The sequence below is a fragment of the Mesoplodon mirus genome (genome assembly GCF_964341445.2).
Source record: "Mesoplodon mirus genome assembly, chromosome: 7".
In the NCBI taxonomy this organism is placed as follows: domain Eukaryota; kingdom Metazoa; phylum Chordata; class Mammalia; order Artiodactyla; family Ziphiidae; genus Mesoplodon; species Mesoplodon mirus.
The window spans coordinates 8,684,402-8,709,654 of NC_138983.1; the positions used below are offsets into that span (position 1 = coordinate 8,684,402).

The following is a 25,253-nucleotide window of genomic DNA, read 5'->3' on the forward strand; positions in this document are numbered from 1 at the left end:
ATTAGATGCTGTAATTAATGCAACTTAGCAAAACACATTTTATAAATCCACAACAGTGTCACACAAAAGGGAAAAAAATCCTGCTAACACATTGGAACTTGTGGCAAAACAGTAAAATTTATCCACTCAACCAACCAGCAACTATTGATTTGTTAAAACTAATTTGCAAATAACTTTTTAAATGTCATATATAGTTTAAATTATTGCTTCTATTCTCACCAGGAGAAAATACAAGGACCAGGGCTGCAGCCAGACACCTATTCTGTCATAGTTCTGAGAGATCATAGAAGTGTTTCTTTTTCCATGAGAAGAGGTTTTAAAAAACTGTCATTTTGAAAGTAAATTAAAAACTAACTAACAAACAAAAAAAACCCTGTCATTTGCTGATGTTAAAGTTTTTATGGCCTAAGACTTTCAAGAGGAAAAGCGTGAGGAAAACATCTGTTAAAGTCATAGCACAGTAGGAAAGGTTTAGCAACTGGATTCTAGAAATGCATGACCTACTGACTTAATCAAGACCTGCCCCTGGTATTAAGGAAACTAAAGGAGAGACAGGAAGGAAATCAGTAATAAAACCAAGAGTAAACACACCGAGTTCTGGTATCGCCAAGAAGGCAGCCTCAACACCAAAATTTCAAGGCTGTTTTAAGAGTTAACTATGTGGCGGCTTACACATGTACTTGGGACCCCATCTGAGTGCTGTCCTGGATGCTCTGCTTTCCTACTGACCCTGCTCAGGAATTTAGACAGTCCTTTTTGGTGAGCCTCTAGTTTGTTAAAAAGTTCCCAGCTCCCAACTTGTTCACTTCATAAGGTGGTCTCAAGTTGATGTTTCATGCCACTGATCAGCTGCATTAGGCCCTATAATTCTTGATTTTTAATCAGGTCTGATTTAGATCTGACCAGCCTCAGTGAATCCCTTCCCTAAATTGTGGTGTTACTTGTGATACTTCAACTCACTTGAATGGATGGCCTTCTTCTGACTTCTGTACAGCTTGGATGACAGACTTGTAGACCCTGAAGCTGATGGTGACAGACAGAAGAGCCAGGATGAGGTAAGAAATCACACTGATGACACTGAAAGCTGCCAGGGAGAGCAGCACGATCAGTGTGGTGCCAAAGACAAACCCAGTCTTCTTCACATCTCGCCAGAAAATTAAGTCGTGCACTGCCAAAAGAAAAAAGAACATAAGTTATATGAACACCCATGAGCCACAAGGCTAGGACTGTTCTCCCTGGCTGTGTCCTGCACACTGGAGAAGCATTACACTGGCATGCAATTACAGGTGCACCCCCTCCTTAAGACAATGATAAATGAAAATCAAATTACATCAGGGATGATGATTCACACTGCCGAAGGTACCTCTGTTTCTGGATAGGTTTACAGAAACTTAGAAACTGATTTTTTAGTCATGGCTACTGAAGTACGATGGGATAAAATATCATTTACTTTAAATGTTTCAGTAGAGCAACTGTGGGAAAATCTTGCTAACTGTTGACTAAATTAAGCAAACCATGCTTATAAAAACATACCAAGTTATGTTAGTGTTGGTTACAATGAAACACCAGTCTCTATGTTGATCTGAAGAGAACTCAAGGAAGGATTTTGGGTAGGGGACCATATAACTACTAAACGATGATACTTTTGAAAATGAATGGGGACACTATTAATAACTGTTAGGAAATAGGTATAAACCAAGACTGTCTCAGGCAAGTGGGTCTTATGGTTGGGAAATCCAAACTGGAAAAATCTAAGTTCTTCTCCTTAAAGACACCTCAAAAACTCCGAGTGTGAGGGCTAGCAATTACTTCCAATCTAGCAATGCCACAACATTTGAATTCCAATCCGTGAAGTCTAGCTTCAACACTAATAGCCCTGTGCAAGTTTCTTCTGTGCTACTCTTTCCTTTTAAAGCAGAGTAAGGACTTTGGAATTGGAGAGACAGGAGTTTGAGCTCTGGTAATTTTTAGCCATGTTACCTTAATTAACCCTTCTAAACCTTTGTTTTCTCATTTATAAAATGAAGAAAGTGACATCTATTTCTTAGAGTTGTTTTAAGGAACATATAATGTTCCTTAAAGCTAATGTATGCAGAATGCTTATTAGCACTGTACACAACACATGGTAAACACTCAAATTTTAACTATAATCCATATATGTATGTCACAGTTCGTATGACTACAAGAACAGTTTCAACACAGAATGCTTAGTAATGGAACAAACAGATACCATGTGCCTCTTGATGTAATGCACTGAGGACGGCACATCACTTCAATGGTATTCTTGCCAAACCATATAACCTGAATCTAAGGAGAAAGCACCAGGTAAAACCAGTTTGAGAAAAGTCTACAGAACAATTGACCAGTATTCTTCAAAAATATCAATGGTATGAAAGACAAGAAAAAGCTGAAGAACTCTTTCAGATTAAAGGAGAGTAAAGAGACTTGACAACACATAAATGCAAACTGTGATCATAGACTGGATAAGGGGGTAAAAACAGCTATAAAGAACATCGCTGGGACAAGTGAAAAAAATTGAATGTACACTGTATAATTGATAAAAGTACTGTATCAATGTTGAATTTCCTAAATTCAATAAATATACTGTGGCTACGCAAAACAATTCCAAACAATTTCTGTTTGAAGGAAACATACTCCAAAATATTTAGGGGTAAAGGGGAGGGACGTTTGCAAGCAGTTCTTAAACGGTTCAGGAAAAAAACATGTTCTATAGAGAGAGGGAGGGAGTGATAAAGCAAAAGTGGTCAAATGTTAACAATTGGTGAACTAGAGCAAAGGTTATATGGGAGTTTTTCATACTATGCTTACAATTCTTTAAGTTTGAAATATTTGAAAGAAGGAAAGAAAGAGAAAAGCTTAGAGGATAAGGCTGGGCCTAGAGAGAAAAAGACCTTAATGTATTGGAGAAGGAAAAAGGCATAAAAACATTAGCCTAAATGCAAATCTACCTTTGTGCAAATTAGAAAAAGCCACCCTTCCTCGTGAACTTTACTGCCATCTGCTGGAAAACAGTGACGAAACAGTCAAACCTACAATGATAACACATGTGACTGGTGCCCCCTATAGGTGTGCAGTATACAAACTGCATAACAGTATGGAAGGCCCTGGGCTCGGCCTTAAAAACAACGGTAGAATTGTGGTCTGGGCTAGAAGCAGGAACATACTGATTAGAAGGGGGATAACAGAGGGAAAGCTAGGAAAAGATGGTTCAATACCACAAACCTCTGGGATGCTCTTTGTCCACAACTTCCCACAATTTGCTCCTTTACCCCATTCAGGTCCTGGTGCATGGGATACCGCCTCAGAGACTGCCCACCCTATCTCACATCCTCTCCTTCTCCTCATTCTCTATCTATCACTCATCTATCTCCTCATTCTGCCTTATGTTTCGTCAGAGCACTTGTCACTTTATTTATCCACAGCAGGCTCTTCATAGCTGTTGCTGAATACTTAAACATGAGCTAAACTAAGCTAATGACCAAGAGGTGGCATAATCACAACTTTCACTTGTTTTCTGATAATCCCTCTCAATCTAGTCAAGTTTCTGCACCTAACTCCTATCAAGTACAGTGGACCAAGGATTCTGAGTACACAATATCAAACAAAGGAAACAGGCATAGTCTGCAAACATTTTCCTCTCTGATCCTTGAGGGAGAGTTAGGAGGATGAAACACACGTAGGAAAAGCAAGAAAGGAGACAGATGCCAAAAGTTTAAAATGTGAAGCCACTAGACTTAGGTTTAGTGTTTATTTCATCACCAGGAAACCAGCAAGAAGCTGCAACGGTTCGATTCCATGAAATGTTCTTTTGCTCTTCTACTTTTATTCATCTGCTCTTACTATGTCAGTGTAAGACTTTTTAAAACAGGAAATTCCCTATTTTTAATGTGTTTTCTTTCCTTCCTTTCCCATCCTCCTCTCTTTCAGTAAGCTTTAATTTAGTGGCTACCACAGGCCAGGCAAGTGCTAGGAACTGGGAATACAACACAACAGTAAACAAAGCAAACAAGGTCCTTACTCACATTCCAGTGGGGAAGAGAAGCAATGAATAACAAACAAGATACATGTCACTTGTAACCGAGGCCGGTAAGAATATAAACCCATTGTGGTATGATGAGAGTAATGTGTGTGCACACATGCACTACTGTAGTTACGGTGGTCAGGAAAAGCCTCGCTGAGGAGTTGACACTAAAGGTGAGACATGAAGGATAAGCAGGCCATGCAAAAAAGCCAGGGGAAGGGTATTCTAGGCTAGCAGATTCATGTGCACAGGCTCTTGGGGATGGTGGTGGTGGGCTTTGGCATTCCTTAGGGGAGGGCAGAAGGCCAGTGTAGATGGTGTGTAGTGAGTGAAGGGGAGAGCGGTGTGAAATAAGGCTGGAGAGCCTGGCAGGGACTAGATCATGGAGTATTTTCACAGAGCAGAGTAAGGAGCTTGGACTTTACCTCAGGTGAAATGGGAAGTCACTAAAGAAGGCCAAGCAGGGGAATAACATGATATACATATATATATATTTTTTATGTTATTTATTTATTTTTGGCTGCATTGGGTCTTCGTTGCTGTGCACGGACTTTCTCTAGTTGAGGCGAGCGGGGGCTACTCTTCCTTGTGGTGCACGGGCTTCTCATTGTGGTGGCTTCTCTTGTTGTGGAGCACGGCTCGGGCTCTAGGCATGCGGGCTCAGCAGCTGTGGCTCGAGGGCTCTAGAGCACAGGCTCAGTAGTTGTGGCACAGGGGCTTAGTTGCTCCACGGCATGTGGGATCTTCCCAGACCAGGGCTTGAACCCGTGTCCCTTGCATTGGCAGGCGGATTCTTTTTTTTTTTTTTTGCGGTACGCGGGCCTCTCACTGTTGTGGCCTCTTCCGTTGTGGAGCACAGGCTCCGGATGCGCAGGCTCAGCGGCCATGGCTCACAGGCCCAGCTGCTCCGCGGCATGTGGGATCTTCCCAGACCGGGGCACGAACCCGTGTCCCCTGCATCGGCGGGTGGATTCTTAACCACTGCACCACGAGGGAAGTCCCAACATGATATATTTTAAAAAGAGGAACACTTTTACTGCTGTATAGAAAATGGATTGGGATGGGGCAAGAGTACAGGCAGAGACTCCCTAGGAGGCTAACACGGGGCTTCAAATAAGAAATGATTGTCATTTAGATGAGGTCAGGATGGAGCAGAGTGGACAGGCTATATTTTGGAGGCAGAACAGACAGAACTTGGTGATGAACTGGATATGGGAGGTGATGGGGGAAAGAAATATGGATGAGACCTAGTTTTGGGGCCTGAGCAAATGGATGGATGTGGTGTCGTTTACTGAGATGAGAAAGGGCCATGTTAGTTTTGGGATGGATGTTTAGAGACATCCATAAAGAAGGTGGTTAGATCTACCAGTGGGAAGCAAACAGGACAAGTCTGAGCTGGAGATACACATTTGGAAATCATCAGCACACAAATAATATTAAGAGTCATGGACTGCCAACTACGCCAAAAAAAAAAAAAAAAAAAGTCACAGTAATGGAAGAGGTTACGTAGTATTGATAGGGAAGAAGGCCCAGTCTTAATTCTGAGGTACTCCGATACTTAGTAGCTGAGTAAAAGTAGAGGAACTAGAGAAAGGAAACAGAGGAAATAACCAAGGAAGCAGGGGGTAACTAGGAGAGTATGTATGGCATCACAGAAGCTGAAAAAGGAGTGCTTTGTGGAGAAGGATGTGGAAACGGGCCAATTCTGCTGAGGTTGAATAAGGAAAAAAGTGATCCTGGACTTAGTAATATGGAGATAGTTGGTGATCTGATCAAAGCTGTTCAGTGAACAGCTGGCGGGGGCTGAAGAGGAATCAGTGGTGAGACATGGAGGCAGTGTGAGAGAAAATGCCTAAGAAGTTTGGCTGTGAAGGGGAGTAGAGACATTCAGAGCCAAGGGATGGTTTAACAGATGGGAAACACTAAAGCACGCTTCTATGCAGTCACAAGCAAAGGGAGACTGAAGATAGGGAGCAGAAGCAGTGACGCCCAGGAGAAAGGAGGGATGGAGATCCAGAGGCCAGGTGAAGGGACTGATCCTTGTTAGAGTAACATAGTGAAGAGGATGAAGAGAGAGAGACACAGGCCCATTCACGGATCTGAAGAATGGAAGAGGAGGGACTCCTGTCTGAATGTTTTTATTTTCTCAACAAAAGGGAGCTGAGGTCATCAGCTGGAAGAGGGCAGGGGAGTGAAGATGGTTTATGGAGAGAGAAAAAGATATGAAATGGTTGTTTCAGAAAACTGAGAAAGTGTCTTAAAACTCTCAGAAGAAAACACAGGAGCACATCTTTCTGATCTTGGATTAGGCAATGGTTCCTCAGACATGATACCAAAAGCACAAATGACAAAAGAAAAAATAGATAAATTGGGTTTTACATCAAAACTAAAAACCCCTGTGCTATAAGTAGCACCAAGAAAATGACAAGAAACCTCATAGAATGAGAGAATATATTTGCAAATTACTTATCTGATAAGGTATTTGTGTTGATAACTCAATAATAAAAAGAACAGCCTAAATGAAAAAAATAAAAAACATAGTAAAAATGAGAAGACACAAGAGGGAGGGGATGTGGGGATATAAGTATACGTATAGCTGGTTCACTTTGTTATACAGCAGAAACCAAAACAACAATGTAAAGCAATTATACTCCAATAAAGACGTTAAAAAAAAAAAGACAGAAAGGATCCAAATAGACATTTCTCCAAAGATATACAAATGGCCAATAAGCACATAAAAAGAGGCTTAACATCATTAGTCATTAGGGAAATGCAAATCAAAACCACGGTGAACCCACTAGAATGGCTATAATAAAAAGTACAATAACAAATATTGGCAAGGATGTGGAGAAATTAGAAACCTCATGCATTCCTAGTGGGAATGAAAAATGGTGCACCCGCTTTGGAAAACAATTTAGCAGTTCCTCAAAAGTTAAACATAGGGTTATTATATGACCCAGGAGTTCCACTCTTAAGCAAATGGCCAAGAGAAATAAAAACATACAACACAAAAATCTGTGTATGCCAATGTTCACAGAAGCGTTATTCACAACAGGGAAAAAGTGGAAACAATGTAAACATCCATTAACTGGTGAATGGACAAATAAAATGTAGTATATCCATACAATGCAATAATTATTTGTCAATAAAAAGGAATAAAGTCCTGATGTTACATATTACAACACAGACAAAACGTGAAAACATTAGGCCAAGTGTGAGACGCTGATTACAAAAGACCACATATTGTATGATTCCATTTATATAAAACATCTAGAATATGCAAATCTGTAGAGAGAGAAAGTAGATGAGTGGTTGTTTAGGGTTGTGGTGGTGGTGATGGGAAATGGGGAGTGATTGCTAACAGGTATGGGGTTTCTTTTTTGTGGGGGGACTAAAATGTTCTAAAATTGGATAGTGGTGATGGCAGAAAACCATTTAGCTGTACACTTTAATGGATGAATTGTATAGTATGTGAATTGTATCTCAATAAAGGTGTTAAAAAAACAAACAGACAAACCTGCAATTATAGTCAGGGATTTCAACACCTCTCTCAATAACTGGCAGAATAAGTAGACAGAAGCTCAATAAGAATATAAGACTTGAATGCTATTAACCAACTTGACCTTCTTGACATTTGAAAGAACACTCCACACAATAACAGCAGAATATACATTCTTTTCAAATACATGTGGAACATTTACCAAGATACACTAAATTCTGGGTCTTGAAAAGGATTCAAGACACTTTCATGTTTTCTGACTATAACGTAATTACATTAGAAACAATAACAGAAAGATACTGGGAAAACCAATATTAAACTTTGTATAAACTAAATACGCTTCTAAACAACTCACAGACCAAAGAAAAAAATCAACAGGGAAACTACTGAGTATTCTGAACTGAATGAAAATCAAAATCAGTGGGATCCAGCCAAGTGCCTATATTACAAAAGAAGATGAGGAATCAGTGATCTCAGTTTCAACCTTAAAAAACTAGAGAAAAGAACAACTTGAACGCCAAGTAAACAGAAATAAGGAAAGAGGAAAAACCAGAGCAGATCTCAATGAACAGATAACAGAAAAACAACAGAGAAAAATCAATGAAACCAAAGTTGATTCTTTGACAATATCAATAAAATAGATAAAACTCTAGCTAGACTGATCAAAAAAAAGTGCAAGAATACACAAATTGCCAATATCAGGAATCAGAGAGGTGACATCACTACAGATTCTAAAGACATTAAAAGGATAAGGAAATATAATGATCACTGTTATGCCAATAAACTAGACATGTTAGATGAAGAGGACACAGACTATCAAAGCTCACTCAAGAAAGAGATAAACTGAGTAGTCCCATATCTATTACAGAAACAAAACTTATAGATAAAATACTTCCCATTCAGAAAACTCCAGGGGAATTCTACATCACTGGGGAATTCTGCCAAACACTGAACAAGAAATAATAGCAATTCTACACAATTCTTCCATGATAATGAAGAGAGAAGGTAATGTTTACCAACACATTTTATAAGGCCAGCATTACCCTGATTCCAAAACTAGACAAAGACATTACAGGAAAAGAAAGCTATAGAGCAATATTGCTCATGGACATAGATGTAAAAATTCTTAACAAAAATTTAGCAAATGCAATCCAACAATATGTAAACAGAGTATATCATGACCAAGTGTCTTTTTTTTTTTTTTTTTTTGCGGTCCGCGGGCCTCTCACTGCCGTGGCCCCTCCCGCTGAGGAGCACAGGCTCCGGACGCGGAGGCCCAGCGGCCATGGCCCACGGGCCCAGCCGCCCCGCGGCATGTGGGATCCTCCCGGACCAGGGCACAAACCCGTGTCCCCCACATCGGCAGGCGGACTCTCAACCACTGCACCACCATGGAAGCCCCAAGTGTCTTTTTGCAAAAATCCAAGACTGGTGTAGCATTCATAAATCAGTCAGTATAATTCATCATATCAACAAACTAAAGAAGGAGAACCATATGATCATCTCAAAACATACAGAAAAACAAAATCCAATATCCCTTTTGATAAAACCTCTCAGCAAACTAGGTGACAGAAGGGAATCTCCTCAACTTGATAAAGGTAATCTACAAGAAACGTAGAGCTAACATCATATTTAATGAAAGAAGGCAAGGATATTCTCTTACTACTTCTATTGAACACTGTATTAGAGGTTTTAGCCAGTGCAGTAAATCAAGAACAATAAATTAAAAGGCATCAAATTGGAAAGGAAGAAGTAAAACTGTCATTATTCACAGATGGCTTGAGTGCCTATGTAGAAAATCTGACAGAATCTACAAAAAAGGTAATAAGTTTTAGCAAGGTTGCAGGACACAAAATTAACTATATTTCCATATATTAGTGTTAACCAATAAGAAACTGAGCTAAAAACACCATTTAAAACAGCTTGAAAATATGAAATACTTGGGCATAAATCTAACAGAAGATGTATAAGACCTGTACACTGAAATCTATAAAATACTGCTAAGAGAAACAGATGAAGACCTAAATTAATGGAAAGCTATATTGTTTTCAGGGGTTAAAAGACTCAAAATTGCTAAGGTGTTAATTTATCTATAATTCTAAGTAATTCCAGTAGGCTTTTTAAAATAGAAATAGACAAACTGATTTTAAAATTCCTATGGAAATGCGAAGGACCTAGAAGAGCCAAAACAACTGTGAAGAAAAACAAAGTTGAAGGACTAACACTGTCTGATTTCAACGGTAATATAAAGCTACCATTATCAAGATGGTGTAGTATTGGCTTAAAGACAGGCAACAGAGCAATGACACTGTATACAAAGTCCACAAACAGGCCCACGCATACACGGACAAACTGTTTTTTGACAAAGTTGCAAAGTCAATTCAGGGGAGAAATGAGCGTCTACAACAAATGGTGCCAGAACAACAGAATATACATGTACAAAAATCCCCAAACTTTTATCAATACCTCACATGACATGTAAAAATTAACACACAAGAATCACAGACTTAAATGTAAACCTAGTACTATATAACTACTAGAAGAAAACAAACAAAAATCTCTGTGACCTTGGAATTGGGAAAAATTTCTTATATACAACAATAAACATTTGATACATAACAGAAAAAACTGGAAAACTGTATTTCATCAAAATTAAAAACTTCTGCTCTTTTTGAAGGACATTGTTAAAAGAATTAAAAGATAAGCCACAGGGGCCTCCCTGGTGGCGCAGTGGTTGAGAGTCCGCCTGCCGATGCAGGGGATACGGGTTCGTGCCCTGGTCTGGGAGGATCCCATATGCCGCGGAGCGGCTGGGCCCGTGAGCCATGGCCGCTGGGCCTGCGCATCCGGAGCCTGTGCTCCGCAACGGGAGAGGCCACAACAGTGAGAGGCCCGCGTACCGCAAAAAGAAAAAAAAAAAAAAAAAAAAAAAAAAAGATAAGCCACAGACTGGAGAAAGTATTTGCGAAGAACATATCTGATAAACAACTTGTATCCAGAATGTGTATAAACACACACACACACCCGTTATCAAAAACAAACACAATAAAAACTAGTCAAAATTTGAACAGACTTTTCATCAAAGAAGATATATGGATAGCAAGTAAACACATGAATAGATGCTTACCACCATTAGTCATTAAGGAAATGCAAATTAAAACCACAATGAGAGCCTACTATGTACCTGGCACAATGTCTAGGGTTAAAAGACTGACCATACCAAGTGTTGGTGAGGACATGGAAGAACCGCAACTCTCATACATGGCTGGCTGGAATATAAAATAATGCAAACCACTTTGGAAAAAAAAATTCGGCAGTTTCTTACAAAGTTAACTACGACTATCCTATGATCCAGCCATTTCACTTGTATTTACCCGAGAAAAGAATACATTGTGTCCATATAAAGACATGAATGTTCATAGCAGCTTTATTTGTAAAATAAATAAGCAAAACTGAAAATCAAAAATTCAGCAAAAATTGAAAATAACCCAAACGTCTGTCAACCAATGGTATATCCATACAATGGAAAACTACTCAGTAATACACTCATCAACATGGATGAATCTCAAAAAAATTAGGTTGAGTTAAAGAAGCCAGATAAAAAAAAATAGTACACATATTTTATGATTCCATATATATAAAATTCTAGAAAATGCAAACCAATCTAGTGACAGCAGACAGATCAGTGGTTGTCTGACAGGAGGGAGAGATTTAAAAAGGGAGCAATGAGGGCTTCCCTGGTGGCGTAGTGGTTGAGAGTCCGCCTGCCGATGCAGGGGACACGGGTTCGTGCCCCGGTCCGGGAAGATCCCACATGCCGCGGAGCGGCTGGGCCCGTGAGCCATGGCCGCTGAGGCTGCGTGTCCGGAGCCTGTGCTCTGCAACGGGAGAGGCCACAACAGTAAGAGGCCCGCGTACTGCAAAAAAAAAAAAAAAAAAAAAAAAAAAAAGGGAGCAATGAAATTTTTGTGTGATGGAGATGTTCATCATCTTGATTGTGATAGTTTCATGAGTGTATACTTATGTCAAAACTTATCAAACTGTATATTTTAAATATATGCAATTTATTGCATAGCAATTATACCTCAATAAAGTTGTTTTGTTGTTGTTGTTGCGGTACACGGGCCTCTCACTGCTGTGGCCTCTCCCGTTGCGGAGCACAGGCTCCGGACGCGCAGGCTCAGCGGCCATGGCTCACGGGCCCAGCCGCTCCGCGACACGCGGGATCCTCCCGGACCGGGGCACGAACCCGCGTCCCCTGCATCGGCAGGCGGACTCTCAACCACTGCGCCACCAGGGAAGCCCTAATAAAGTTGTTTTTTTAAAAAAACTTAAATGACCAGGAGGTAATATATATCATTTTTGGTCTTCAAGTGGTTAATCTAACAAATTAAAAACTTAACAATTATGCATGAGACAGAATCAGAGGAAAAGGAAGAATAATGTACAGTAAAACCTTTTTAATTTGAAGTCTTTTACTATGAATTCAGACTTCATAATAATCTAACCAGCCCAAGCTTACCTCTGTATTGTCTATAAATGTCTGCTAAATAACAGAACAGTTTCCCAACCCCTTAAACGACTCAGAAGTACTATTTATAAACAACAAATGTACACATACTTACAAAGATTAAATCTTATTTAAAAATTACCAACAAAGAAAACTTTACTCTAGAAATCTGGTTACTGTGTCAGAGATGAGCAACCTATGGTCCTGGATGCTAAGGCAACATCAGAGATGATTATGAAAGGCATTAGTTAGATCCAGCTTTAGGTACAATTGTGAATTAAGCAATGTTTATTTTAGGGATTATTCCAGTTTTCTCTTTGGAGCCCCTTCATACCTCCTGGCTTCCACTTGGCCCCAGATCCCTACTTGGTGACCCGCTTTATCCCCAGCTTCAGAATCAGTACAGCAAACAACAAACTCTGCTCCAGACTGCCTGGGTTTGCATCCTCTTCTATTTACTAGCTGTGTGATTCTGAGCAAGACACTTAACCTCTCTGTGCCTTGGGTTCCTCATTTGCAAGATGGAATCATACAGTATCTGGTTTTTAGGGATGTTGCCTGCATTAAATGGGTTAATCTGTAGAAGCGCTCAGAACACTATTGATTAGGTAGTAATACAAATGTTAGCTATTATTATTATTATTCATTTGACTGCTAATTCCTGCTACAATTAAAATGGAAAATTGAAGAACTAAAGTTAAAATCTGCTACAGAGAATTCAAGTTTTTTTTCCTTTCCTCTTTGTTGCTATGATACTAAGAAATTAAGATTGGGGGATTACTAGGGACGCTTTCAACCAAATCAGCTCCTTTGATCTATTTTACATACTAAGCTTCCACGTAAAATTTCCAATGAAAAAGAAGGTGCAGTGTCAGCAGTAGGATTAAGTAAAGAGAATGGCCTGTAAAAGGTTAGAGGGAGGCAGAGAGCCAGGAGGTAAATGCAGTACGACAGGTGGGCCTACAGGTTAGGCTGGACTAGCATAGATGCAGGAGATTTTGACATAGAGGTGGAAACCTAAAGCCATGGGAACAGAAGAGATCACCTAGAGGCACCTCAAAACACCTCAAACCCCATTTATTCTACCCTCCATGCAGTAACCCAAGACAGAGTTACGGAAACAGGGCTCACCACTCCTTCTCCCTCACCCCCCACATTCAAACACCGTGGCCTGACAAAGTCTACCTCCTTGAATCTATCCACAGGAAAAGAAGATCTTAATTGAGAGCCAGTGGGCTAACAAACTGCCACTCTAGTACACTACCTGACAGAGACAGAATTAAGCTTTGGCTAGCCTCTTTCAAAGTCCTGAATACTGATCCAAGCTAGTTCAAGGGGTACTAGAAAAAAAAAATGAAAGCCAAAAGTTCTCAGAAGTGCAAAGTCAGTGTTTTCCTTACTTTTCAATTATAACTTTATTATTATTATCACATGACCTAAAATTTATTTTCATTTGAAAGACACTTGTTTCTAGTTATGTTTCAATATGTTTAAAGTCTTGTGCTGCACCAAGTATTGCTTAGAATCCATTTCAATATATAATACACCTTCTCTGTATAAATTTATGTAAGTAAAGTCAATAATTTCTCAGTTACCTTAATTATTTTGCTAATGGCAGATGAAGCATCTGACAATGAATGTATTCACCAAGAGTGTTTATATTGCTGGTAGAATGACTGATTCATTCCTTCCTTTTATTTTCCAAATCTTCTATAATGTGAGCATACTTTTTATTTTAAAAACTTTTAAGGATATCTATCTCTTGCCCGTATTATTTAAGGATGCAGTACTGTTCTTACACCAAAAGAGGGCACTAACACATCCAAAGGTAATCTCAAGGCAGAGGGAAAAAAATTGGTTCCTGCCAATTCAAAGAACAGCAGCACCATTGATTTTCATTCCTAAATTTGGGGAAATCTCTTGGTTTCATGACAACTTCAACCATTCCCAAAGCCATTCTCAAACTTTACTCTCCCAAGTATACACCTCGAAGAAAAGAAAGGCTGCTCAAATGCTTATTCTGAAAAGGAATAAATGTGCAAGAAATCTCAAGGTTTAGTAGTCTATCATCTTTTTCATTTTCAGGAATAAATCACCAACTAAGGATCCATACAACATGTTCTATCTTCTGTGCACTAATTTTACAAAATTTGTAAATACACATCTCCAAGATTTAAATGTAACTGAAAGAGCTAAAAGAAAAGAAAAAAAAAAGGATTTATGACCACAAAAGGGAAACTGTTCAGTAATAAAAGGGGAAACGGAAATGGGCAGTTCAGTTTTTTATATGAATAATTACTTATGTAAAGAAAAGTATGCAGACATTTTCACATTGATTAGTTCTTTTCTTTGGTTACTTTTGCATTAATAGTTCATAATAAGTGAAGCCACTTTTTGAGTTGCAAAAGACATTGTGGATAATGTGTTTATAAACTCAGATCCAAATTTTGTGGCTGCTGAAATGGGTTAATAGTCTGCTCTACTACAGATTTATGCTTACCAAAGACACTCCGTTCAAAACGGCACAGAAGGATCACTGACAAAATACAAAACTCACTGTCAAAGACAAACACACATGCTTTGGCCACGGATGCACCTGGCAGCAGGCCAAAGAAATTTGTAGGAACCCCTTTCAAGCTAGCAGTCTTCTCAAAGATGGTCAAGAAAAAAGTTTTTCATTCATTAAAATAACCTAACAACCCCACTTGCTTTCAATTTCAGATTTTAAAAGCACAGAAGACAAAATGGCCTTGACTACCCTTGCCCAACAGAATAACTAGGTGGATCTGAAAATGTGAACTTCTGAACTAAGTTATCTAAAGAATATAATTAAAGATAATACATGCAGTGCTGAATCATGATGGAAAGGATAAAGGCACAAAACTCTGGCTTTAGTTTTCTATCCTTTTTTTTTCCCAAGTACAGTTGGTTATTTGCACATGTTTGACAACTTCTTAATTCTCCAACTAAGAAAGTCTAGACTTAAGTCTGCAGAAGATAACCAGATCCAATCTAAAATTAAACAAAACACTAGTTAACTGCTAATAACTGTGAAAGCCCAAATTTAAAAAGTGATTTTATGCCCTTTGCATACATTTATTTTTAATTCAATCTTCCGATGCTAGTCTTGTTATTGGTAACATGACACTTCTATGGTTACAACACACTTGGACTTGGATGCTTCCTTGACAGTCTGTTAAGTAAGGCAGATAAATGACATGGTTTCAGACTATTGTAATAAGTGATAAAATTATTTTCTTCTAAAAAACAGCTCATAGTCTCTAAAATCTTTACCAGAAATAAGCAAAAGAAATGTTAAAAATGAAGTATTAGGTAATATACATACCCTTGACTTCTGAGATCTCATTCTATTTTCCTGGGAGCTCTACTGAGTGTTTCCCTCATGGAAAAAATGGGTATCTGCTCGGTAACCGGGACAGCTTTTCCCCACTCTGCCTTATTCCCCCCAACATTTAACTTCCTCCCAACACATAGCACATTAGAAATCGTTTAGAGTGAACACCCATATAATCACTACCTAGATTTTTATTCAATACTAGCAATGTCTTATTTTAATTTTTTTACTGTGGTAAATATACGTAACATAAAATTTAGCATCTTAACCATTTTTAAGTATGTAGTTCAGTGACGTTAAGTATATTCATTGTTGTGTAACCATCACCATGATCATTAATGTTTTACTATACTTACTTAACTGTTCTTCTTATCCACTAGCCCAATTTTTAAAAATATATTTCAAAGTAAATAACAAATATCAGGAAATGATCTTCAGCTTGCATATCATTAACAAAGTTCAATATTTACTGTTATTCTTTTGATGTAAGATTTCCATACGATGAACTATACAATACATCCACTGAGTCGGGACACACGCACACACCTGTGTAACCCTATCAAACTACAGAACGTTATCGTCACCCCAAAAAGTTTTCTCATGTTATCTCCCAGACAACATGCCAAGAAGTAGCCACTGCTCTGCTCTGGTTCTTTCCCCTACATAGAATAGTTTGCTTGTTCTACGATTTCATATAAATGGAATCATGCAGTATGAATGCTTTCTGTACTGCTTCTTCCACTATTCATAATTTCTGAGATTCATCTGTATTTGCTGCAAGTATCAAAAAATAACTAGCTATACCACAGGTTATCTACTCCTTTATCGATGAATAGCTTTGAGCTGTGATGAATAAAACTGCTATGAACATATACGAGCGTTTGTATGAATGTTTTCATTTCTCTGCAGTGGAGTTGCCAGGTCATGGGACACATGCATGTTTAGTTCTCTTAAGAAACTGGCCAACCTTTCTCCAAAATATCTGTACTATTTTACATTCTTACCAATAGTTTGAGAGTTAGTTGTTGTCAGTCTTTAATTTTAGCCATTCAGGTGGATGTGTAGTGATAACTTATTTTAATTACGTGAAGACTTGTGAAGTTGAACACATTTTCACTGGATTACTGGTTATTTGTATATCTTTTGTAAGTGCCAGAATCTTTTCTGCCCAATTTCTTTTATTGTGTTGTTTGCACTTTTATTGTAGAAATGTAGTTTTAAATATTTCCTGGATACTAGTCCCTCATCAAGACACGTTTTGTAAATACTTTCTCCTAGTCAATGGCTTGCCTATTAGTGGTGTCTTTTAATGAGGAAGTTTTACTTCTGATTAAGTCTAACTCATCGATCCTTTATTTTATGGCTAGTGCATTCTGTGACTTAAAAAACCTTTGTCTACCTCCAAGTCATGAAGATACTCTCCTATGCTTTCTTCTAAAAGTTTCATGATTTTAGTTTTTAATGTTCCATTTTAAGTTCATTTCTGCATATCATATGATGTAGGGATTGTGGTAGGCCGAATGCTAAGATGGCCCCAAGACTCTTACTCCTCGGTGTACATGCCTTATTTAATACTTCCTCCTACCCCCAAATGTGAGCAGACCCTGTGAATATGATGGGATAGTCACTCTTGTGTTTAAGCTTCAGTTATATAAGATACTGCAGCAGACTAGAGAGAAATTCTCCTAACAGCTTTTTTTTTTTTTTTTTTTTTTTTTTTTGCCGTACACGGGCCTCTCACTGTTGCGGCCTCTCCCGTTGCGGAGCACAGGCTCTGGACACGCAGGCTCAGCGGCCATGGCTCACAGGCCTAGTCGCTCCGCGGCATGTGGGATCTTGCCGGACCGGGGCACGAACCCGTGTCCCCCGCATCGGCAGGCGGACTCTCAACCACTGCACCACCAGGGAAGCCCCTCCTGACAGCTTTGAAGAAGCAAGCTACCATGTTGTGAGAGGGCCACAAGACCAGGATCTGAGTGCAGCCTCCTGGTGGTGGGCACGATCCCCGCCCCACCGCCAGCAAGCTAGAAAAGAGGGATCCGGTCCTTCAACCTCCAGTGAATCCTACCAACAATCAGTGAGCTTGGAAGAGAACCCTGAGCCTCAGATGAGATCCCAACCCTGGTTCACACCTGGTGATTTCTGAATCACACTTTATTTCAGCCTGGTGAGATCCTGAGGAGAGGATCCAACTAACCTGTGCCTGGACTCCTGACCCTTGAAAACTGTGAGATAATAAAGTTGGGCTAAGTTGCCAAATTTTTGGCAATGTGTTATTTCTGGATTCTCTGTTTCTTTGACCTACTTGTTGACTCTTTTGCAAGTTCCACAGTCTTTATTACTGGAGTTTCATAATGTCTTGGACTATTCCAAGCCCTCAATTTTGTCCTTTTTCAAGACTGCTTTGGATTTGCTAGGTCTGTGTACTTCCAAAGAAATTTTAGAATGAGCTTGTCAATTTCTATTGAAAAATTCTTCAAGGACTTTGAACTGTACTGAATCCATAGGTGAATCTGGCTAGGACTGACTTCTTTACGATATCCAGGTTTCCAATCCATGAACACAGCATGGTTCTCTTCTTAGACAATTCTTGAGCTTCTCTCTGCAGTTTTGTAATTTTCAGTATAGAAGTCTTACACATTTTTTTCTTTTGGTTAAATTTATCTCTATTTTATGCTTTGGTGCTATTGTAAATGGAACTTTAAAACTTTTTAATTTTCTGATTATTTGTTGCTAGTATATAACAAACGAAACTGAGTTTTGTGTATTAACCTAAAATCCTGTAAACTTGCTAAATTAAATTCACTTATTAGTCTTAGTAGTTGCTTTGTATCAATAGATTCCTTAGGATTTTCTGTGTACACAATCATGTAATTTGCATATTAAGACAGCTTAACAACTTCTTTTCCAATAGTCATTCCTTTTATTTCTATTTCTTGTCTTAATTCAAAGGGGAGGACCTCCAGTATAATGCTGAATACAAATGGTGAGGGTGAGCATCTTGGCCTTGTATCCAATGTTAGAGGAAAGTGTCCAATATTTTGGCATTAAGCATAATGTCAGCTATAGTTTTCAAAAGATATTATTTATTAGACTGAGGAGATTACCTTCTATTCCTAGTTTGCTGAAAATTTTTGTCAGAAAAGGATGTTGAGCTTTTTCAAACACCTTTTCTGTATCTGACAGAGTGCTGGATTTGATTTGCTAAATTTTTTTTTGATTTGCTAACCTTTTTTTTTGATTTGCTAATATTTTGTGAAGGAATTTTCATCTTATTATGTTCCACAGGGATACTAGTCTATAATTTTCTTTGTAGTGTCTTTCTCCAGTTTTGGTATTACTATACATATACTAGTCTATGAGTTGGAAAGTGTTCTCTCCTCCTTTTTCCTTAAGTGCTTGAAAAAACTTCCCAGTAAAACCACTGGGCCTCGACTTTTTTTGGTGAGATTTTTAATAATGGATTTAATAGAAATTGTGTTAGCTTTGGTAAATTATATTTTTCAAGGAATTTGTTTCATCTAAGTTGGCATAAAGTTGTTCATAATATTCTATTGTCCTTTTAATATCTGTAGGATCTGAAATAACCCTTTTCATGCTTAATATTGGTAATCTGTATTTGCTTTTTTTTTTGATCAGTCAAGAAATCAATTTTGTTAATCTTTTTCAGGAACCAAATTTTGGCTTTGTTAATGTTTTTTATTCCTTTAATTTCTGCTCTTATCTTTATTCTTTCTTTCCTTCTACTTCCTTTGGATGTGCTTTGCTTTTTCCAGTTTAAGTTGAAACCTTAGATCACTGAATTTAGATATTTTTCTTTTCTAATACATGCACTTAGAACCATAAGTTTCCCTTTCAGCACTACATTCCACAAGTTTGATATACTGTATTTTCACTGTCATTCAGTTTAAAACATTTAAATTTTTTTCTCATGATTTCTTCTTTGAGCTATAGATTATATAAAAGTGATTTGCTTAATTTCCAAATATTTGGGAATTTTCCTAGATATTTTCATTGTTTAAAGTTTTTATTTCATTATGGTCTGAGAACATTTTTATTTATTTTTTTTTTGCGGTACGCGGGCCTCTCACTGTTGTGGCCTCTCCCGTTGCGGAGCACAGGCTCTGGACGCGCAGGCTCAGCGGCCATGGCTCATGGGCCCAGCCATTCCATGGCATGTGGGATCTTCCCGGACCGGGGCACGAACCCGTGTCCCCTGCATCGGCAGGTGGACTCTCAACCACTGCGCCACCAGGGAAGCCCTGTGTCTTTACATTTAATGCATATCTTTTATAGTCAGCATATAAGTAGGTCTTGCATTTTTATGCAGTCTGTCACTCTGATTGTAGTCTTCAGTCCACTAACATAGTGATCGTACCAAGTCTCCCACCTCTTGGGAGACATACACCCTTGACTTTTCAATCTACTTAAAATATTGTACCACTTCATAAAAAATGTAGGAACCCCTGCTATAGTATAGATTCACATACTCTTGTCTTTTGTTATAAACTGTCATATGAAATAAACATTATAATCTCCGCACACATTATAATTTCTCCTTTAAACAGTCTTACATATTTTATTTTATTTTATTTATTTTATTTTTTTGTGTGTGGTACGCGGGCCTCTCTCTCTGTTGTGGCCTCTCCCGTTGCGGAGCACAGGCTCCGGATGCGCAGGCTCAGCGGCCATGGCTCACGGGCCCAGCCGCTCCGCGGCATGTGGGATCCTCCCGAACCGGGGCACAAACCCGCGTCCCCTGCATCGGCAGGTGGACTCTCAACCGCTGCGCCACCAGGGAAGCCCAAACAGTCTTACGTATTTTAAAGAAGAGGAAAAAAAATAAGTCTTTTATTTTTACTCAGCTATTTACCATTTTCAATGCTCTTCATTCTTTCCTGAAGGTCTAAGTTTCTATCTGGTATCAATTCCCTTCAATCTGAAGAACTTCTTTTTTCTGTTTCTTGTAGTACAGGTCTTCTAGTGATAGATTCTCTTAGTTTTCTTTTATCTAAAAATGTCTTTATTTTGCCTTCATTCTTGCAAGGTATTTTTGCTGAACAGAGATCCTGGTTGACTTTTTTCCCCGTTTGGCACTTTAAAAGATGTTATTTCACTGTCTTCTGGCATCTGTGGTTAGTGGTAAGAAGTAAGCTCTAATTATAATTGTCATTCCTTTATATGGGTCAGTTTTCTCCTTATCTTTCGTTTCAGCAATTTGACTAAGATATACTGGGAAGGAAAGGATTAACTTGGCAGTTCTGGAATGCTCAAACCCTGAACATGCCAAAGAAAGGTCTGTCTTCAGGACTGGCCTTTGCCTGGCTCCTGGGAGATGAACTCTGAGCCCTTGGCATATTCTGGCTGATAAGTGTTTTTGCATACCTGGGGCCTTGGGCCATGCTGTACCAGCATGACCACTTAAGTCTACCTGAACAATATGATTTATGGCAAACACCGCTCTAGGTGGCTGGGGTCTGAGTAGCTGAGGTAAGTCATGGGGATACTGCGTGCCACCCTGAACACCCAGGACTGGGTGAGCTTCCCTAGTTGGCAGCACTTTGCACGTGTTGTCATGTGTCCTTGATAGGAGAATTAAGGACAGCTCTGTGTGACTCTACTGGACACCTGGAGCTTGCACCTGGTTCCTCCTGGACTTTATCCCATGTGTCTTTCCCCTTTGTCAATTCTAATGTGTCCTTTTGCTGTATACAGTGAGTACAACAGCTTCTGAATCCTGTGAGTCCTTCTAGCAAATCATTGAGCCTGACAGTGGTCTTGGGAACCTCTGACACATATACCAAGGTATGGTTTTCTTCATCCTTATCCTAGTAGGTGTTTGCTAAGCTTCTTTAATCAGTAAATATGTTTTTCATAAAATTTGAAGGTTTTTTTTCTGCCATTTTATCTTCAAATATGTTCTTCTCTAGCCTCTCACTTTCTTCTCTTCTGGGATTCCAACTATACATGTTAGCTCTTATAACATTGTCCCAAAAGTCCCTGACGCTTGGTAATATTTTTTTCTTTCTATTCTTCAGGTTGGGTAGTTTTCTGTTCATCTATCATCGAGTTCACTGACTCTTCTATCATCTCTGTTTTACTGTTAAGGCTACTCAGTGAATTTTAATTTTAGCTGCTATATTATAGAATTCCACTTTGCTCTTTTTTGTTTCTATTTCTCAGTTGAGGTTTCCTTTGTTTTCATTCAGTGCAAGAATATTTTCCCTTACTTCAACTGATCAGTTATAGTAGCTGCCTTAAAACCTGTTTGTCAATTCTAACATATGAAGTTAGTTTCTGTTGGTTGTCTTTTTTCTTCAGACTAAGTTATATTTTCCTGGTTTTTAAAATGTTGTGTAGTTATAGATAATATCTTGGACATTATGAAAATTATGCTGTATAGCCTCTGGACTCTGTTATATTCCTCTGGAGAGTACCGATATTTCTGTTTTAGTATGCAATTAAATTTGGCTTAGACCCAAACTGCAAACTCTCTGGGCAATCAATACCTCAAATCTTAGTTCAGTTCTTTTATCTTTGTGGTTCAGGGATTAAACAGAAGCTTAGATAGAGAGCTTATACTCAGAATTTTAGGCTGTCACTCTCTAGATCTCTCCTTTCTAGGATTCCTCCTCCCCTCACTTTTCAGTGGTTGAACAGCTGTGGCTGACCTGAATTCTGTCCTCTGATAAGTTTTCTATTAAGTTTTAAACCAAGCTGCCAGGTGCCAACTTCAGCCTTCCTCTGGCTAAAAGCAGTAAACATGGAAAATTAATTTCATGCTATCTCTTCCTGAAAGTGTCAGCCCTTTTTCAGAATCTGTCTGCTTTTGCTCATTTTCCAGTGTTTCCAGGGCTCCCTCGCTGCCCCCACAATTTTGTCCAGAGACATAGTTACATGCAGAAAGATCAGGTCCAGTGAAAGCCTACTTGGCCATATTGCAAGAAAAGTCATCGTGATCTTGTTTTTAAAAATTTACTTCAGAATCACTGTGTGTAGGTATACAGATTCACTTTTAATGATACCAAAGTAGGTATTATTCTGAAAACCTTGTTTTCCAACTTGTTTTTTTCTACTTTAAGCATTCATCATGTAATAAAAACTCTGCTATATTCACTAATATAGTTTTTATTAATTAATTATGAACATTTTCACATAACAGAAGAAACTTCAACTTTGACAGCAAATTGACAGTAACTAGAAAAATAATGCACACACCCAGAAGTGAGACTGATAAGCAGTGGCACAACGACCCTAGAGAAATATGTGCATATGTGTAAAAACAGGCAAGTACAAGGATGTTAACTTCAGCACTGTCTATAATAGTAAAAAAATGGAAAATAATCCAAATCGTAATTAAAAGAGAAATAACATAGTAATAAAATTGATTACTACACAGCTGTTAAATAGAATTATACACATTTCAACATGAAGAGTTAAAAAAAAACCTAATGTTGAATGAAACAAGTTGCATAACAAAAATAGTATTAGTAAAGCTTTAAAAATACAAAACAATGCCACACATGCACCAATTTAAAATGTAGTGGAAGGATGTTATCAGCTCCACTGATGGTAGTTACCCTCTGGGCAAGGGGAAGGAGTGGGTCAGGTGGTAATCAAAGGGTCCTTTAGTTTGGAAGCAAATATGATCACTAATTAACAATTAATAGAGTTAATTCTAATATATAGAAATACAAGTGTATGTCTTTTTGTACTTTTCTATATTTTTCAATTTCTTAAAAAAAAAAAGGGGGCTTCCCTGGTGGCGCAGTGGTTGAGAGTCCACTTGCCGATGCAGGGGACACAGGTTCGTGCCCCGATCTGGGAGAATCCCACATGCCATGGAGCGGCTGGGCCCGTGAGCCATGGCCCCTGAGGCTGCGCGTCCGGAGCCTGTGCTCCGCAACGGGAGAGGCCACAATAGTGAGAGGCCCACGTACCGCCAAAAAAAAAAAAAAAAAAAAAAAAAAGAAACACCAACCTATAACAATTTCAATGGCTACATAGTATTCGACTGCACAGATATATTAAAAGATACTCAAACAATCTCTAATTGTTAAGATACTGAGATATATGCCACTATCATAAACAGCCCTACAAAGAACATCTTTGTAGTTGTTTTTGCACATAAATGCTTTTCTTTTTTAACTTAGAATTCATACCTAGAAACAAAATTGCTAGGTCATTTCTAGTTCTTTGTTATATACTGTCATATATACCATAGAACAGCAAAAGAAAAATAAAATACCATTAATTTTTTCATTGTTTCTTTTGCCTCTTTTCCCCAACAACTTTAGGCAGGACATAATTACAGAACTGGTTTTACTTTAGAAAGGAAGACTACTCAGATATACTACTTAGAACTAGACTCTGGTATATTTTGCTATAGTTTATATTTTAAAAGATTTATTCATGAAGACAATTTTAAAAGGTTTTCAATTCTGAAACCTTAAGGAAGACCTTTTAGCTTCTTGGTCTAATTATACTAGTCTTCTTTAATTATCATCTAAAAATATCTACTAATCACAGAATTTGGTCAGTGACAAATATCCTAAACTTCCATACTCCTTTTTACCTCTCACACAAGATTAAATAACTCAGTTGAGATTTACTGATAATTACTACACAGTACTTTATTTACTACAACACTGTGAAGCAGGGCAAAATAACTACGAGAATATTAACAAAGGAAGATGCCAAACCAATCTGGCCAGTTGTCTAAGGTCACACTAAAGCAGGTATTTGCCAGAATTAGACTCTGGATTGTTGCCTTACTTCTATATGCCTCATCACTCACAAGAATTACCTTTAAGAATTTTGACAACTAATGAAGAAAGCTAGAATATACCAGAGTCAGAGAATCATATTATTGAAATGATATCGATGAACACCTACTTCAACGTCCTCACTTTACAACGGAGGCCCCAAAAGGTGATGTAATGTAACTGTTTAAAGTCACAATTCTAGACACTGTAAAGCAACAATAATTCAACTCTCTTTAATCCAAGTTCAACAATCTTCAATTACTAGAGTATAACAGCTATCCTTAACTGCCATTTCAAATTTTTGAGTTTATAAAAAAGCCTCGATGTTTTCACTGATAATTATTAACAATTCATTCACTAACAAATAATTATCCAGTACCTACTATATGCCAGGTCCTGTACTTGGTGCTAAATGAATATTCACTATATTCTAGGCCCTGCATTACCTGTATTTTCACATGTAACCCTCTCACTATTATAAAGTAAGCACCATTAATATCTCTATTTTAAGGATTAAAATTTAGTAAGATTAAATAATCTGCCCATGGTCTTCAGCAAGGAAACGTCTTTATAAAAAGTAAACAGTGCCTTTCTGCTGCAGGCACTAAGGGCAGCAACCGTGGCTCTGCAGCAGCCCATGACTATGGGCTTCAAGGTGACCCAGCACGTGAGCAAGGAAGGTGACGCACAGATACCAGCAGGGCACCTTACCAAGCAAAGCAAGTTAGTGAGGGACAAGCTCTGAGAGGCATGGGGCTTCACTCCTTGCAAGGAGTGCCCCTGCAGGAGGAGCTGAGCAGTGTTCTGGATACTGTGAGGAGAGGAAAGTGGCTGCTAAGGACTGAGCCCCACTCCTTACTCTGCATAATTAAACCTTTACAGAAAAAAAAAAAAGTAAATGGTATAATCTCACTTATAAATTTATCCTAATGAAAATATTTTTTGTTTTAAATATTATAACTCTGCATATGATTTCATTTGAAAGAAGGGATCTATTGTTTAAAAAGTTTGGAAGGGCTTCCCTGGTGGCACAGTGGTTGAGAGTCCGCCTGCCGATGCAGGGGACACGGGTTCGTGCCCCG

At 38.5% G+C, this 25,253-nt stretch overlaps 1 protein-coding gene across 7 annotated transcripts in view; it reads right to left on the reverse strand.

The window, feature by feature from the left end:
• The window catches only part of RTN3 (reticulon 3), a 62,063-nt gene that overhangs the window by 7,543 nt on the left and 29,267 nt on the right, over nucleotides 1-25,253 (reverse strand). For all 7 annotated transcript variants that reach the window (XM_082627053.1, XM_082627049.1, XM_082627052.1 and 4 more), the window contains one exon: nucleotides 961-1,168. In XM_082627053.1, coding sequence (XP_082483179.1) covers nucleotides 961-1,168 — 208 coding nt within the window. The remainder of the gene's footprint in view (nucleotides 1-960; nucleotides 1,169-25,253) is intronic.